We start from the raw sequence: 13,467 nt of genomic DNA, 5'->3' as shown, positions 1-13,467 counted from the left end.
GTGGCCTGACAGATTTCCTTAAATGTCTTGATCCAATAAGAAAAGAAATATTTTTTATTTTTTTATTTTTTTAAGATTTTATTTATTTACCTGACAGAGAGAGACAGCGAGAGAGGGAACACAAGCAACAGGCAGAGGGAGAGGGAGAAGCAGGCTTCCCCCCGAGCAGGGAGCCTGATGCGGGGCTCAATCCCAGGACCCTGGGATCATGACCTGAGCCGAAGGCAGACGCTTAACGACTGAGCCACCCAGGCGCCCCAAAAAGAAATATTTTTTAGAAGTTCTGTCTCTTTAAATTATTTGACAGGCACTGCATGGGAAGGCACTTCAGTCCAAAAGGGTTGAGACAGTGGGCAGCCTTTATCCCTATCCCTTAGTGAACTGCCAAGGAGAGCAAAACATGCAACTCTGATTTTTGGAGGAAGCGATCCTTATTGTCCAACATGCAGCCAGTAAGCCACATCAGGAATGCAGGCAGCCGTCCCTGCAGCTGCCTGTCCTGGGACCAGGGGATGGGAAATGGTAGCTACTCTGCAAAACACCGAAATTCATGCATACTTACTAGCCTCTTGCTTCACCAAGCACTCTTTTTTTTTTTTTTTTTTTTTTAAAGATTTTATTTATTTATTTGAGAGAGAGAGCATGAGAAGGGGGAGGGTCAGAGGGAGAAGCGACTCCCCGCGGAGCAGGGAGCCGGATGTGGGACTCGATCCCGGGACTCCAGGATCATGACCTGAGCCGAAGGCAGTCGCTTAACCAACTGAGCCACCCAGGCGCCCTTCACCAAGCACTCTTGCTGCAAGTTTTCAGCTGTACTCCAGAGTTCTGAAAATAGTTGATTTTGACCTTTCCTGCCAGTTCAAGAATTGTTTTGGTAAAAGGATTGATTCTTGGAGCTTCCTAGTCCACCAGATACAGACTTTTCATACTAATCTGTTATCTTTTGAAGGAAAAATTTTTTTTCTGGAGCTCTTTCAGATATTCTTTTTGTCCTTGGATGGGCTTAGGTATAGGTGAGTCTTTTTTCTTTTATTCAGTGTGGCACTTGACAGACTTTCAGTCTGAAGCACTGGATTTTTCTTTAGTTCTGGGTAATTTATATAAATGGTAGAACTTACGGGTTAATCCGAATTGTCTCTTTCCTCTCATTTTCTGTCTCTGTGTTTTGGCATATTTCCTCAGCTTTATCTTTCAAATTGAAATTTAGGGTTTTGCCAAGTCTATTTCCTTATCTGGTCCTTAAATAGAAAATTTTATTTTAGTGTTCATCTTTTTTGTTTCATTTTTTTTTTTCCATCTGCTTCTTTTTCCTTGCGTTCTGTGTTTGCTTAGAGAAATGTCAGCTCTTTGTGTCAACTATTCTGCACCCTCATTTTGGTCTTTCGTTTTTTTGTGCTGTGGATTTTCTTCAGTGGCTGGTGAACACTGGGTTAATGTCCGTTTGAAGGAAAGACCACATTGTCGTTTTGATTAGTAGAGAATAGTGTACAGAGTAGGTCACTTTACAGTCCTATGTCTATGCCAAAGAGGTGACTCCTGGTGAGAGGGCTGACCCCAGGCTGTAGTGGTGGTCCTGTCGACCAGCAGTCTTCCCATTTAGGGTGAATGGTAGGGAAGCAGGACAACTTCCTTCAGGGAGCACATGATTGCCTGTCTCATGTCTTCACAACCACATTGGCTCCATCGTGCAGGACCTTAGTCACCTCCAGCTCTGCTGTGTCTCTCTCCAAAATCTCAGGACCTCCGCTGTAGTCCCTCCCCAGGCAGATCTCCCACCATAATCAGAGTTCAGAGGATCCATGAATGTTTCCTGTATGAACACTGACTTTCAACTCCAGTTTTGAGGAAGACTCCCATTCACAGGGGAAGATTACCATACACAGGCTGAAACCTTTTTTTCCAACCTGCACATTTTTATACTTATAAACAAAACTTCAACAGTTATCCTCCATAGTGGCAGCCTAGACCGTGTCCCTTTTACCCCAAATTCTAACTAACAGAACTTAAATTAGTGAGGCTTTATTGTGTACTCGTTTTGTCAAATAGAAAAGTAGTGTTTTCACCGAAATACCTGATCAATTTCTTAGGTTTGTCAGAGCCGTAGTTAATTAGTACTCCATTTATATGTGATTTTTGAGTCGCTGACTACTTTCTTTTCCTCCAACAGAGATATTATTTACCTTGTGAGCCAAGTGATGCCTATTTTTGCTCCCTTTCATCTATTTGATGCACTTGCGGTGAGTATTTGGAGTGATTTTACTCTGTCTAATATACATGGCAAAATTTGTGTTTCTAACTTTTGAATTAAACGTCTGTGATTTCATCTTTGAGAAGAGAGAGCTCTTGCTTCAGGCATTCTTAGCCATTTGTGGAAAAGATGGGTTACGGTAGAGTATGGCATCTCAGGGTGGAAGAAACCAGAGTCATCCAACCTCCTCTTCTTTATCTGGGGCCTGAATGCCCTGTGTGACATCCTAACCAAGTGATCAGGTGATCTCTGCTATATTGTCCAAGGCAGGCCAGGCCACCCTTGAGTTAACTCTGACCACTAAAAAGTCTTTCCTAGGCTGATTTTCTCTAGATTTGTAGGTATTTGAAAACCCTTCTTCTGTACCCTGGAATGATGCCTTCAGGCTTATTCCCAATTTCAGCAATTAGTCCTCATGAGGTGATTTCTAGGTACATTTGCCATCTTGCTTTTTCCCCCCAAGGAATTTCTTGTTTGTTAACGTCACTCTGAAGATGTGGTACCCAATTGAACACTGGCTGTGTTAAGAATAATGTGGAAGAAAACAAGACGATCGTTGCCACTCTGGTTCTGGGCATTTTTGAAGCCCATGATCGCATTAATATTTTTCAGCCATGATACCAGACTAGTTTCTGCTGAGATTTCCATCAGTGAAGCTCTACATTTTTTAACATGTGCTTTTACAAAATATTTTTTAAAGATTTATTTATTTTGGTAGGGAGGGGCAGAGGGAGAAGGAGAGAGAAACTTAAGCAGACTCTGCACTGAGTGTGGATCCGGACGCAGGGCTCGATCCCACAACCCTGAGATCATGACCTGAGCCCAAATAAGAGTCAGATGCTTAACCTACTGAGCCACCCAGCCTCCTGACAAAATATTTTTAAATAGAGATTTAAATAATGTTACCTGATGGCTTTCTGATGAAAGCTGTTAATGTAACCTTAGAAGCAAAACGTTTTTTTTTATCTCTTACATAATATGTAGTTTTCGTTTTGAGAACTGACCGTATCCAGACCTGTGATGTATTAACGTAGTATTCCAAACCTGATGTGATGACGGGTAAATGATTGCAATGTTGGTTTTGGTATTCTTCTCTTTAGGGCACCTGCGGGGGCGTCCTTCGAGGTACAGGAAAACAAAAGATTGGTGCTATCTTGAATGCCATTGGTTATTATGTTTTTGGCTTTCCCATTGGAGTATCTCTGATGTTTGCTGCTAAACTTGGGATAATAGGTATGTTTTTGATTCTTCTGTGATCAACCTCAAATCTCATCTGTCTTATTAAGATAAACTGCTTGACATATAAAGCAGTTGACTGGAAAGTAACCCCTGTGGCATCATTTTCTCCTGAAACAGTTACTCCCTGCGTCCTCTGTACAACAACACTGGAAATGTGGTCTTGAACGAAATAGACATGATCTGGGCCCTCAGGATGAGGCCAGGCTTAATTAATTAGTCAGTAATTCCATTTGGGTTCCGTCCTGCAAGAGAGAAGAGCTTGGTCCTGTGAGCACCCGTTGTGGGTTGGAGGACGGAGTTGCCGGAACTGGCTTGCCCTGAAGTAGTCGTGCATTAGCCTCAGACCCGCAACATGACCAATCACCTAGGTGACGTGAACACCACTTACTGAAAAACTATTCTTTGCCCACTGAATGACCTTGGCATACTTGTTGAAAATTAGTCGGCTGTAGATATATGAGTTTATTTCTGGACTCTTTCTTCTAGTTAGTCTCTATGTCTGGCTCATACCAGGACCACTCTGTTTTGATTACTGTAGCTGTGTAATAAGTTTTGAGATCAGGAAGTGTAAGCCTTCCAGCCTTGTTCTTTTTAAATTTTGTTTTGGCTATTTGAGGATCCTTGGAATTCCATATGAATTTGAGGGTCAGGTTTTCCATTTTTGCAAAAAAACCCAAAAACCATTAGAATTTTTATCTGCATTGAATCTGTAAACTGCTTTGGAGAGAATATTGGAATCTTAACAATAATAAGTCTTCCAGCCCATGAACACAGGATGTCTTTCCATGTATTTGGGTCTTTAATTTCTTACAGCCAGTGTTTTGTAATTTTCAGTGTTTTTTCACTTCCTTGGTTAAGTTTATTTATTTTATTATTTTTTAAAGATTTTATTTATTTATTTGACAGAGAGAGACACAGCAAGAGAGGGAACACAAGCAGGGGGAGTGGCAGAGGGAGAAGCAGGCCTCCTGCTGAGCAGGGAGCCTGATGCGGGGCTCGATCCCAGGACCCTGGGACCATGACCTGAGCCGAAGGCAGATGCTTAACGACTGAGCCACCCAGGCGCCCCCCTTGGTTAAATTTGTTCCTAGATATTTTATTCTTTTGGATACAGTTGTGTATAGAATTATTTTCTTAATTTCCTTTTCAGATTGTTCCTAAATGTGAGACCCCAAACCATAAAACTCCCAAAAGAAAATATAAACAGTAATCTCTTAGACATATTTATGGACATATCTCCTCAGGCAAGGAAAACAAAAACAAAAACAAAAAACTACTGGGACTACAACCAACATAAGAAGTTTTCACACAGCAAAGGAAACCATCAAAAAACCAAAAAGGCAATCTACCGAATAGGAGAAGATATTTGCAAGTGATGTATCTGTTAAGGGATTAATACCCAAAATATCTATAAAAAAGTTGGGTATTAATCCCTTAATTCAGATTGTTTTATGGTTTGGGGTCTCACATTTAGGCCTTCACTCCATTTAAAGTTAATATTTGTGTATGGTATAAAAAGTGGTCTAGTTTCATTCTTTTTCATGTAGCTATCCAGTTTCCCCAAAACCATTTATTAAAAAGACTCTTCTCTTGCCTTCCTTTCCAATTTTAATGCCTTTTATTTCTTTTTCTTGCCTTATTATTATGGCAAGAACTTCTACAATAGGGTTTTAACATTTTTCTATATTCTTCTACAGTACTTTTATTTTTAAGTTTAGAAAATGTAAAAACTTGCTGAGCGAAATAAGTCAAACAGAGAAAGACATGTATCATATGACCTCACTGATATGAGGAATTCTTAATCTCAGGAAACAAACTGAGGGTTGCTGGAGTGGGGGGTGGGGTGGGAGGGATGGGGTGACTGGGTGATGGACACTGGGGAGGGTATGTGCTCTGGTAAGTGCTGTGAATTGTGCAAGACTGTTGAATCTCAGATCTGTACCTCTGAAACAAATAATGCAATATATGTTAAGAAAGAAAAAAAAGAAGAAGAAGAATGTAGCAGGAGGGGAAGAATGAAGGGGGGGAAATTGGAGGGGGAGACGAACCATGAGAGACGATGGACTCTGAAAAACAAACTGAGGGTTCTAGAGGGGAGGGGGGTGGGAGGGTGGGTTAGCCTGGTGATGGGTATTGAGGAGGGCACGTTCTGCATGGAGCACTGGGTGTTATGTACAAACAATGAATCATGGAACACTATATCTAAAACTAATGATGTAATGTATGGGGATTAACATAACAATAAAAAAATTTTAAAAAAAAGAAAATGTAAAAACTGAAATTCACATGATGTAAGATAATATTCATAAAGAGCTTTTATCAGAAATATGGTAAGATTTTATGTATGTTATAAAGTTTATGATGCCCACATAAGATATGATCTCCCACTAGTTCCACCTTAAGTATGAAGAAGCTAAAACCTGAAGAGGTTAAGTAATTTTTCCCCACAGATAGCAAGTGATGAAACAGGATTTGAACCCAGATAGTTTGCCTCCAAAGTCATACTTATTACTGTTGTGTGCACATTATATCCATCTCTTTGACTTTCATAATTCCCTCATTCATTCAACAAAGGTTTGTCTGTGTATCTCAGGCCCTGTGGTATGTTAGAATCTGGGAATATAAAGATAAACAAGATCCCTATCTTTTGTGAGTTCATAGTACCAGCTCTTAGCATTTATTCCTCTTATGTTCTTTGGCAATTTTTCTACTTTATGCTCTTTGAATGTAGTCCTTCACCAAGGCCCAGGAGATGATCCTTTTGCTTCTCTTGTTCTGCATTCTCTTCCTCAAAAGCCTCAGGGCCTCACCTCAGTCTTTGGTGCCTGTGGCTCTTGAATCTCCATCTCTGGGCCTGACTTCATGCCTGAGGTCCTGCTCTGTGTATTTCAGTTGCCCCACGTAGTCAAGGTGGTCCTGCCAACATCTCTGACTCCTGGCCCCCTTTCTGATCTAGTCTTCCAGGCTCAACTACTCTGCCCCAATGATGCTGCCAAGTCTTACCAGTTCTGCCTCTGTAATCTTTCATATCTTCGAGGGATTTATCCCTATTTCAGAGAGGAAGAGTTGAGAATTTATAATGGGTATGGCATTTATCTTAGCGTTTATTATCTCTGGTAAACTACGTAGCTAACTCAGATATTTATTACTCTCATGAAGGTGTTACCATTCAGCATGTGTTTTCCTGCAGAGCAAGCAAATGAAGAGGTACGTGGGGCCGCTTCTGTTTCTCAGACATCTTCTTTCTTTCTCAGGGAAATTCTTCTCTCCTGGGTTTATTTTTTATTCATTCATTTTTAAAGATTTATTTATTTATTTATTTATTTGACAGAGAGAGACAGTGAGAGAGGGAACACAGCAGGGGAAGCTGGAGAGGGAGAAGCAGGCTCCCCACTGAGCAGGGAGCCCCACGTGGCAGGGGATTCTCCTTCTCCCTCCTCTCTGCAGCTCCCTCTGCTGTTCCCCTGCTTGTGTTCTCTCTCTCTCTGTCTTGTCGACAGGACCCTGGGATCATGACCTCAGCCGAAGGCAGACACTTAACGACTGAGCCACCCAGGCGCCCCTCTCTCCTGGGTTTAATCTCAAAATAGTACCTGTAGATTTCTGTGTGTAGGGAATAAATCCATTCACGTCAAAAGATGACAGAGCCAACTCTGAAATCCAGCCACCAGTTAGTCCCAGACCTGGAGGCCGTTTGTGTTTCCATGAAATGGGTTTATCTCTGATACTCAGTTGTTTATGTTCATTTTGGAAGTGTTAGCTTCTGTTCAGGCATTTTTAAAAATCCTTTTCCTCAAAAGCTTTTACACATTTCTTGTTAATTTTAGCCTGGGACGTTTTATCCTTTAGTTGCCATTGTAAATGAAGTTTTTCCCTTCCAATATATAATCTAAGTGGTTGTTGTTTATGTGTAGGAGGGCTGTTAGTTACTATATGTGAATTTTCTATCTTGTTACTTTGGAATTCCTCTTGACTGCAGTAGTTTTCCATTGGTTCTCATGGCTTTTCCAGGTATAGAGTTGTTATCATCTACAAATAATTTTATATTGTCTTTACCAGATTTGATACCACTGATTTCTTTCTTTCTTTTTCTTAATGCCTCTAGTAATACAATAAATTGTTGTAGTATTTGTGAAAATGCTTGTCTTGTTCAGGATTTTATAGATAATGCTTCCAGTGTTTCTATAATAAATATCATGCAGGATTTTGGGCTAACAGACACACACATGCAAACACACATAAGTAAGTGTATGTGTACTTGCTTCTTAAATCATGTTAAAGAAGTATCCATTCAGTCTATTTAATTGAATATTTCCAACCAGAATGGTTGGGTATTTTGTCAAAAAGAATTATATATCATATGTAAATAAGAATAATTTTACTTCTTCCTTTCCAATTTTTATGCCTTTTATTTCTTTTCTTGCCTTATTGTTCTGGCAAGAACTTGTACAATAGGATTTTAACATTATTTTTATATTCGTCTACTTTATTTTTACTTTTGTTTAAAAAAGTAACTTTTTAGTGTCTATGGAAATGATCCTATGGTTTTTCTCCTTAAATATATTATGATGATAAATGATATTAATTGGTTTCCTCATATTGAACAATCCTGGTTATTATGTGCTGTTCTTTTATTGAGCTGCCAGATTCTATTAATATCTTATTTAAGGATTTTTTTGCAATGATATAAGTAAGATTGGTCTGTAGTTTTATTTTTTGTGTAATCTTTCTTAGCTTTTGATATTAATGTTATACTCCTTTCATAAAAGGAATTAAATTTCTTCCCTTTCTGTATGCTCTGGAACAATTTACATAGTATAGGAACGATTTGCTTTAGAAAGGTTTGAAACTGTTGTGACCTCATGTTTTGGAGGGGTTTATCCTTTTTATTTATTTATTTTTTTTATTAAAGATTTTTTTTTTTTTTTTTTTTTATTTGAGAGAGAATGAGAGAGAGCAAGCACATGAGAGGGGGGAGGGTCAGAGGGAGAAGCAGACTCCCTGCCGAGCAGGGAGCCCGATGCGGGACTCGATCCAGGGACTCCAGGATCATGACCTGAGCCGAAGGCAGTCGCTTAACCAACTGAGCCACCCAGGCGCCCGGGGTTTATCCTTTTTATAGCTTTCTCAATTTTATCTCTGAAAAATCAGTCTGTTTAGACCTTTTTCTTTTGGGGGGTCACTTTAGCAAATCACTATTTTTTTTTTAGAAAATTATCCATCATCAAGATCCTAAATGTACAGAATTGTGCAGAGTAATCTATCATGTGCTTTGGGGGTAAGTTGTTAAACATGTGTTCTGCATCTATATCCACATCTGTATTTTCTATAGACTTCAGTAACAGTGAATTTTTTTTCTTTTTAGTGAAAAAAATAGTCTAATTAGAGGACTGATGAAATGCTGTAGTATGTATTCAAATAGGTTCTTTAGTTCTGTATCCAATCAGTACATTTTTTCCATGTAAAAATTTTGAATCTGCCCCAGTTCTCTGTGACATTTTAATCTTGCAGCTGTCCTAAGTTCCTCCCTATGTCCACACAAACAGGTGCTTAGTGTCTTATCTTGACTTTTTTGGAAATGTTACTTGGTGGCTTAATGAATAACTGTCTTTAATGTCATCTCTCTTTTTAATGACTGGTACAGCCGGGGGGCCTTTGCGCAGTAGCTGATTAATGTCAAGCTGGGCTTCATCATTCTCTCTTTGGGACACACAGCTGCCGAATATTTATTACTGTCTCACAGTGCTACCAAACACTGGCCCTAAACATGGGGGAAGTACCGTTTACTTAAATAGCAAGAGCCCCTGTCCTTAATAAGCTGCTAGTTTTTTACAATTCAACTTAAAAAAACAAAACGCAAAAACCTCTCTCTTATTAGAATCTAATGCTTCTTTAGAATAAGCAGATCTCCCTCTCTTTGTTCACTAAGGGGCTTTTTACTGTTGTACTTAGTAGGTGCTCAGATTTGTTAAAAAGTACTTTTTTTTTTTTAAGATTTTATCTATTTATTTGACAGAGAGAGAGACAGTGAGAGAGGGAACACAAGCAGGGGGAGTGGGAGAGGGAGAAGCAGGCTTCCCACCGAGCAGGGAGCCCGATGTGGGGCTTGATCCCAGGACCCCGGGATCATGACCTGAGCCGAAGGCAGATGTTTAACTACTGAGCCACCCAGGCACCCCTAAAAAGTTCTTTTAAATTATTAAAATTTTACTTTAACAGTATGGAAATTTTGGGAAATGCTTAAAATATACGGAAAATTAAATTACCTTTAATTATACTGCTGAGCTGTAACAGCAGAGGCATTCAGTGTATTTTATTCCAGTATTTTTTCTATCATTCACAGATGTAGGGTTACATTGAATATGTAATTTCCTCCTATCCCATGTTAAAGACATGGTTTTTGGTACCTCTATAATATTTCCTTGTATCATTTTTAATGCTTCCCTGATAGTGGACATTTAAATTGCTTCTCTTTGTTTATTTATTTTTTAAGATTTTATTTATTTATTTGACAGAGAGAGAGAACACAAGCAGGGGAACAGCAGAGGGAGGTGCAGAGAGAGAGAGGGAGAAGCAGGCTCCCAAGGCACATCGGGCTCCCTGCTTGGTGGGAAGCCTGCTTCTCCCTCTCCAGCTCCCCCTGCTTGTGTTCCCTCTCTCTCTCTGTCAAATAAATAAATAAAATCTTTAAAAATTTTTAAAAAAATAAGTAAATAAACTGCTTCTCTTTATAAATAAGGTTGTGATGTGTATCCTAGGTGTATGAATTACTAACATCCCTGAGTCTTTCCTCAGGACGGATTCCTAGGAATAGGATCACTCCCTCAAAGGGATGTCAATCCACCTACTTCTCAACTGAAGAGAAGTTTTGTTGAATTCTCAGGAGTTTGGTTAAATTCCAGGTTTTGTTTCATTACCAGGAGTCCACAGAGGACCAGCCTCCGTTGGGCCTTTGCTAGTGTGGGGCCCCGCATGTGTAATGAATGAAGGGACTAATTCTCAATCTATGCCATATTCCATCTCTAACCAAAGCAGCCTGCTCTGTAGCGAAATTGTTGATATACGAGTGGATATTTTTATATCCACTTTGGTATATAATGGATATTTTAGTTTAAATAGTTTCTTCTCATAAGTGGATAGGCATTGTTTATATCTTTTTTTTTTTAATGGATCCATTCATATTCTCAGTAAACTTTTCCGCACCGCAGTTGGTTTCCCCTGGGCCTGGGCCTGCGCCTCCCTCTGCCTGCAGGGCCTGTCCTGTAGCTGTCACAGCTGCCCCTCCCCTCCCCCACGGGAGAGAGCCACCTGCCCTCCTCGCGGACTCAGGGCCGTAGGTCACTATGACGGCGCTCTGCTCGGTGTCTTCCGTGGCCCTCCTCACCCTTCCAGCTAGCACGTTTGCTGTTCGTCTCCCCCAGTAGCATGTAAGCTCCAGGAGGGCCCTGATCTTGGCAGCCTGTCCAATTCTGTGTTTCCAGCCCTTAAAACAAGACCTGCCACAAACAAAGCCAGGACATATTTGTTTAATCAACATACAAGCAGCGAACGGTTCTGAGGTGTTTTCACTGCTTATTGGCAGAGTGATTTCCACTGATGGATCAGTGGTAAGCTTGAGTCTACTCCCGGTCCATGCTTATGTAAATTTCTAAGGAAGTTATTTTAACTCTGTGGACACAGTAATTTTGGAAGAATGTTAATGATGACGGGAAAATAACTGAAGAACATCTAAGCCGAGGTTCTCATCCTGTATCCCTAGGTCTCTGGTCTGGATTGATCATCTGTGTTTTCTTTCAAGCCCTTTTCTATATGGTGCTCATCTGGAGGACGAACTGGAAGAGAGTTGCAGAGCAGGTAACAGCGCGTCCTTCTGGAAGTGTGGCTCTTTCTTGGCCCCGTAGCTGTAAGGAATCTTCGAGGGTCAAAATGCTAAGAATGCCACTGGCAGCATGACTTGCTTCGATTCATGGAAAGCGTCTAATATGAGAGTTAGGGGGCAGAAGGACATCATGTTTCAGCGCGTTTTCTTCCTCATACAGTTAGTTCAGTGTCTACTCACAAGGGCTTAACAATTATACTGATTTATCTGTTTTTAGGCCTCTTTTTAGAAACATTTTTGGTCCATGTTTTCCTAAAAAGCAGTGTGCTAAGTATCTATGATCAGTGAGGAGTGCTTGGGGGCAGAACCATAACCTACGGGTGGAGGAACGGGATCCTGACTGTATGATAGGCATCTCTCTGTGTGAATTGTGAGCTGTGTTTATTTGTCGAAATGAGATGGATGGGAGGTTGGCGTAGGGGACGTGGTACTGATGGGGAGGGGGGATGAGTTTAGTGCACAAAGCGTCCCTGCTTCAGTTTTGTCCCCCCCACCCTTCCAGGTCTCACATGCCTTTGGTTTTCCTAATTGTGCTGTATGATGTCTTTCCTATCTGTGTGATCTATGGAGGGAGTGAATTGTACAGGACATTGAGTTGGGCCATACATAAACCATCCTTTATATGATAACACCATTTGTCTTTAGACTTTATTCCTTATATCAGTGCTTAGAAACACTGAAATGCACAGTGTAAGAAAAATAATGTTAAATTTGCAACTACAGGCACAAGTTGCTTTTTTTTTTTTTACGTTATTATTGTGATCTGAGCACTGGGGAGAATAGTGGTTGTCCAGTGTTATGTTCTATGGTCATTGGCCAGAGAGGACTGTGCTAGATGTTAGAGCGCTTTAGGGGTGGTTTCATCAGTAGCTCAGGTGAAATTTTAACAAGAGAATATTTGCCTAACTTGACTTACACTTCATTTACTTCTGTGACACTTATTCTCAGGCACAGGTCCGAGCTGGGCTGAAGGGGATCAAAGAGACCACACCATCACCAGCAGGTAACAGACAACACGGTCTAGGGCCCTTGATCTGCCTCATGAGGCCAAAACTTAATGTAGCCAGAGTTACTTAGTTTATGAGATCCTGCTCTCTTGCATAATAAACCTTGTCTCTGCTTAATAATTGGGTGATCAACTCTGGGTTCTCCTGTGAAATGTTCTTAATGTAATTTCACATATACCAATCAATAATTGGTCATTGTCTACAACGTATTCTTACGTAACTTTCCATAATATCCCTTTGTTGAACCCTGTACATAAGTGTATATACTCCACTGTTGTCTGCAATCAGATCTACCCGTCTTGGAGAAAGAAGTAACCGATGGAGTGGTTTTGCCTGATATCATCACACCCGAGAGCCAGACCCTCCAACTAATGGTACTAGAAGAGAGCAACCAGTATGCCGTGTCCACCATTGGGGGTGTTTTGACAGTGAGCCAGTTGATTTTCTATCGTGGAATAGCTCTAGCTGTTGCCATTGCTATTCTTTTAGCAGGCATTTTAATAAGGGTTTTTCAATGACCGTGGCTAAAATAGAAGGATTATCACCAGCCCACAAACTAGACAGGATCATTATTATTGATCTGTGAAGTGTGGGAGGTGACCTGGTCACATGGACAGTGGTGTCTCGCTCCCCGCTGTGGGTGGAAAGGATATCAGTGATGTCTTCTTAGTTATCCCGAGAATCTGCACTATCCTCATGGAGATCAAGAAAGGAGGTAGACTTCTGAGTTTCTCCCAAACGTTAACTCTATCATGGTTTGTAAATCTGTCAATTTGATTTTCCCTGCTGGAAGTGTTCTGCACTCTTATGTTGAGTATCTTCCCTCTTGCAGGAAAGTTCATTGCCCTCTAAAACTGGTTGCTGATCCAGCTTTGTTTGTATTTCTCTGTTAATATATTTACTCTTATCAGTGGGTGTGTATTAAGTGCCTGTTGAAGTCCTATCTCAGGTATTGTATAAGCTTTTATAAAATAAACACCTTAAAATTGAAAATGCGTGCTAATAATATCTGAGGCTATAAAATCTATCGAAATGCTAACTTTTAGTTTGGGGCCTTTGAACACATTTTTGTGGCAACTTGCATATTAAAAATC

The 13,467-nt window shown here is 40.4% G+C and overlaps 1 protein-coding gene across 1 annotated transcript in view; it reads left to right on the top strand.

Moving 5' to 3' along the window:
- LOC116649155 (multidrug and toxin extrusion protein 2-like) overlaps positions 1-12,901 on the top strand; it is a 53,809-nt gene extending 40,908 nt beyond the window's left edge. Inside the window, 6 exon segments of the mRNA XM_032431683.1 lie at positions 2,168-2,237; positions 3,349-3,481; positions 11,247-11,341; positions 12,315-12,369; positions 12,662-12,882; positions 12,884-12,901. Of these exon segments, the coding sequence (XP_032287574.1) occupies positions 2,168-2,237; positions 3,349-3,481; positions 11,247-11,341; positions 12,315-12,369; positions 12,662-12,882; positions 12,884-12,901 (592 nt within the window).
- Positions 12,902-13,467: the final 566 nt, after the last annotated feature.

This window comes from Phoca vitulina, unplaced genomic scaffold (genome assembly GCF_004348235.1).
Source record: "Phoca vitulina isolate PV1807 unplaced genomic scaffold, GSC_HSeal_1.0 scaffold47, whole genome shotgun sequence".
Lineage (NCBI taxonomy): Eukaryota > Metazoa > Chordata > Mammalia > Carnivora > Phocidae > Phoca > Phoca vitulina.
This window is presented reverse-complemented; position numbering and strand designations above follow the sequence as displayed.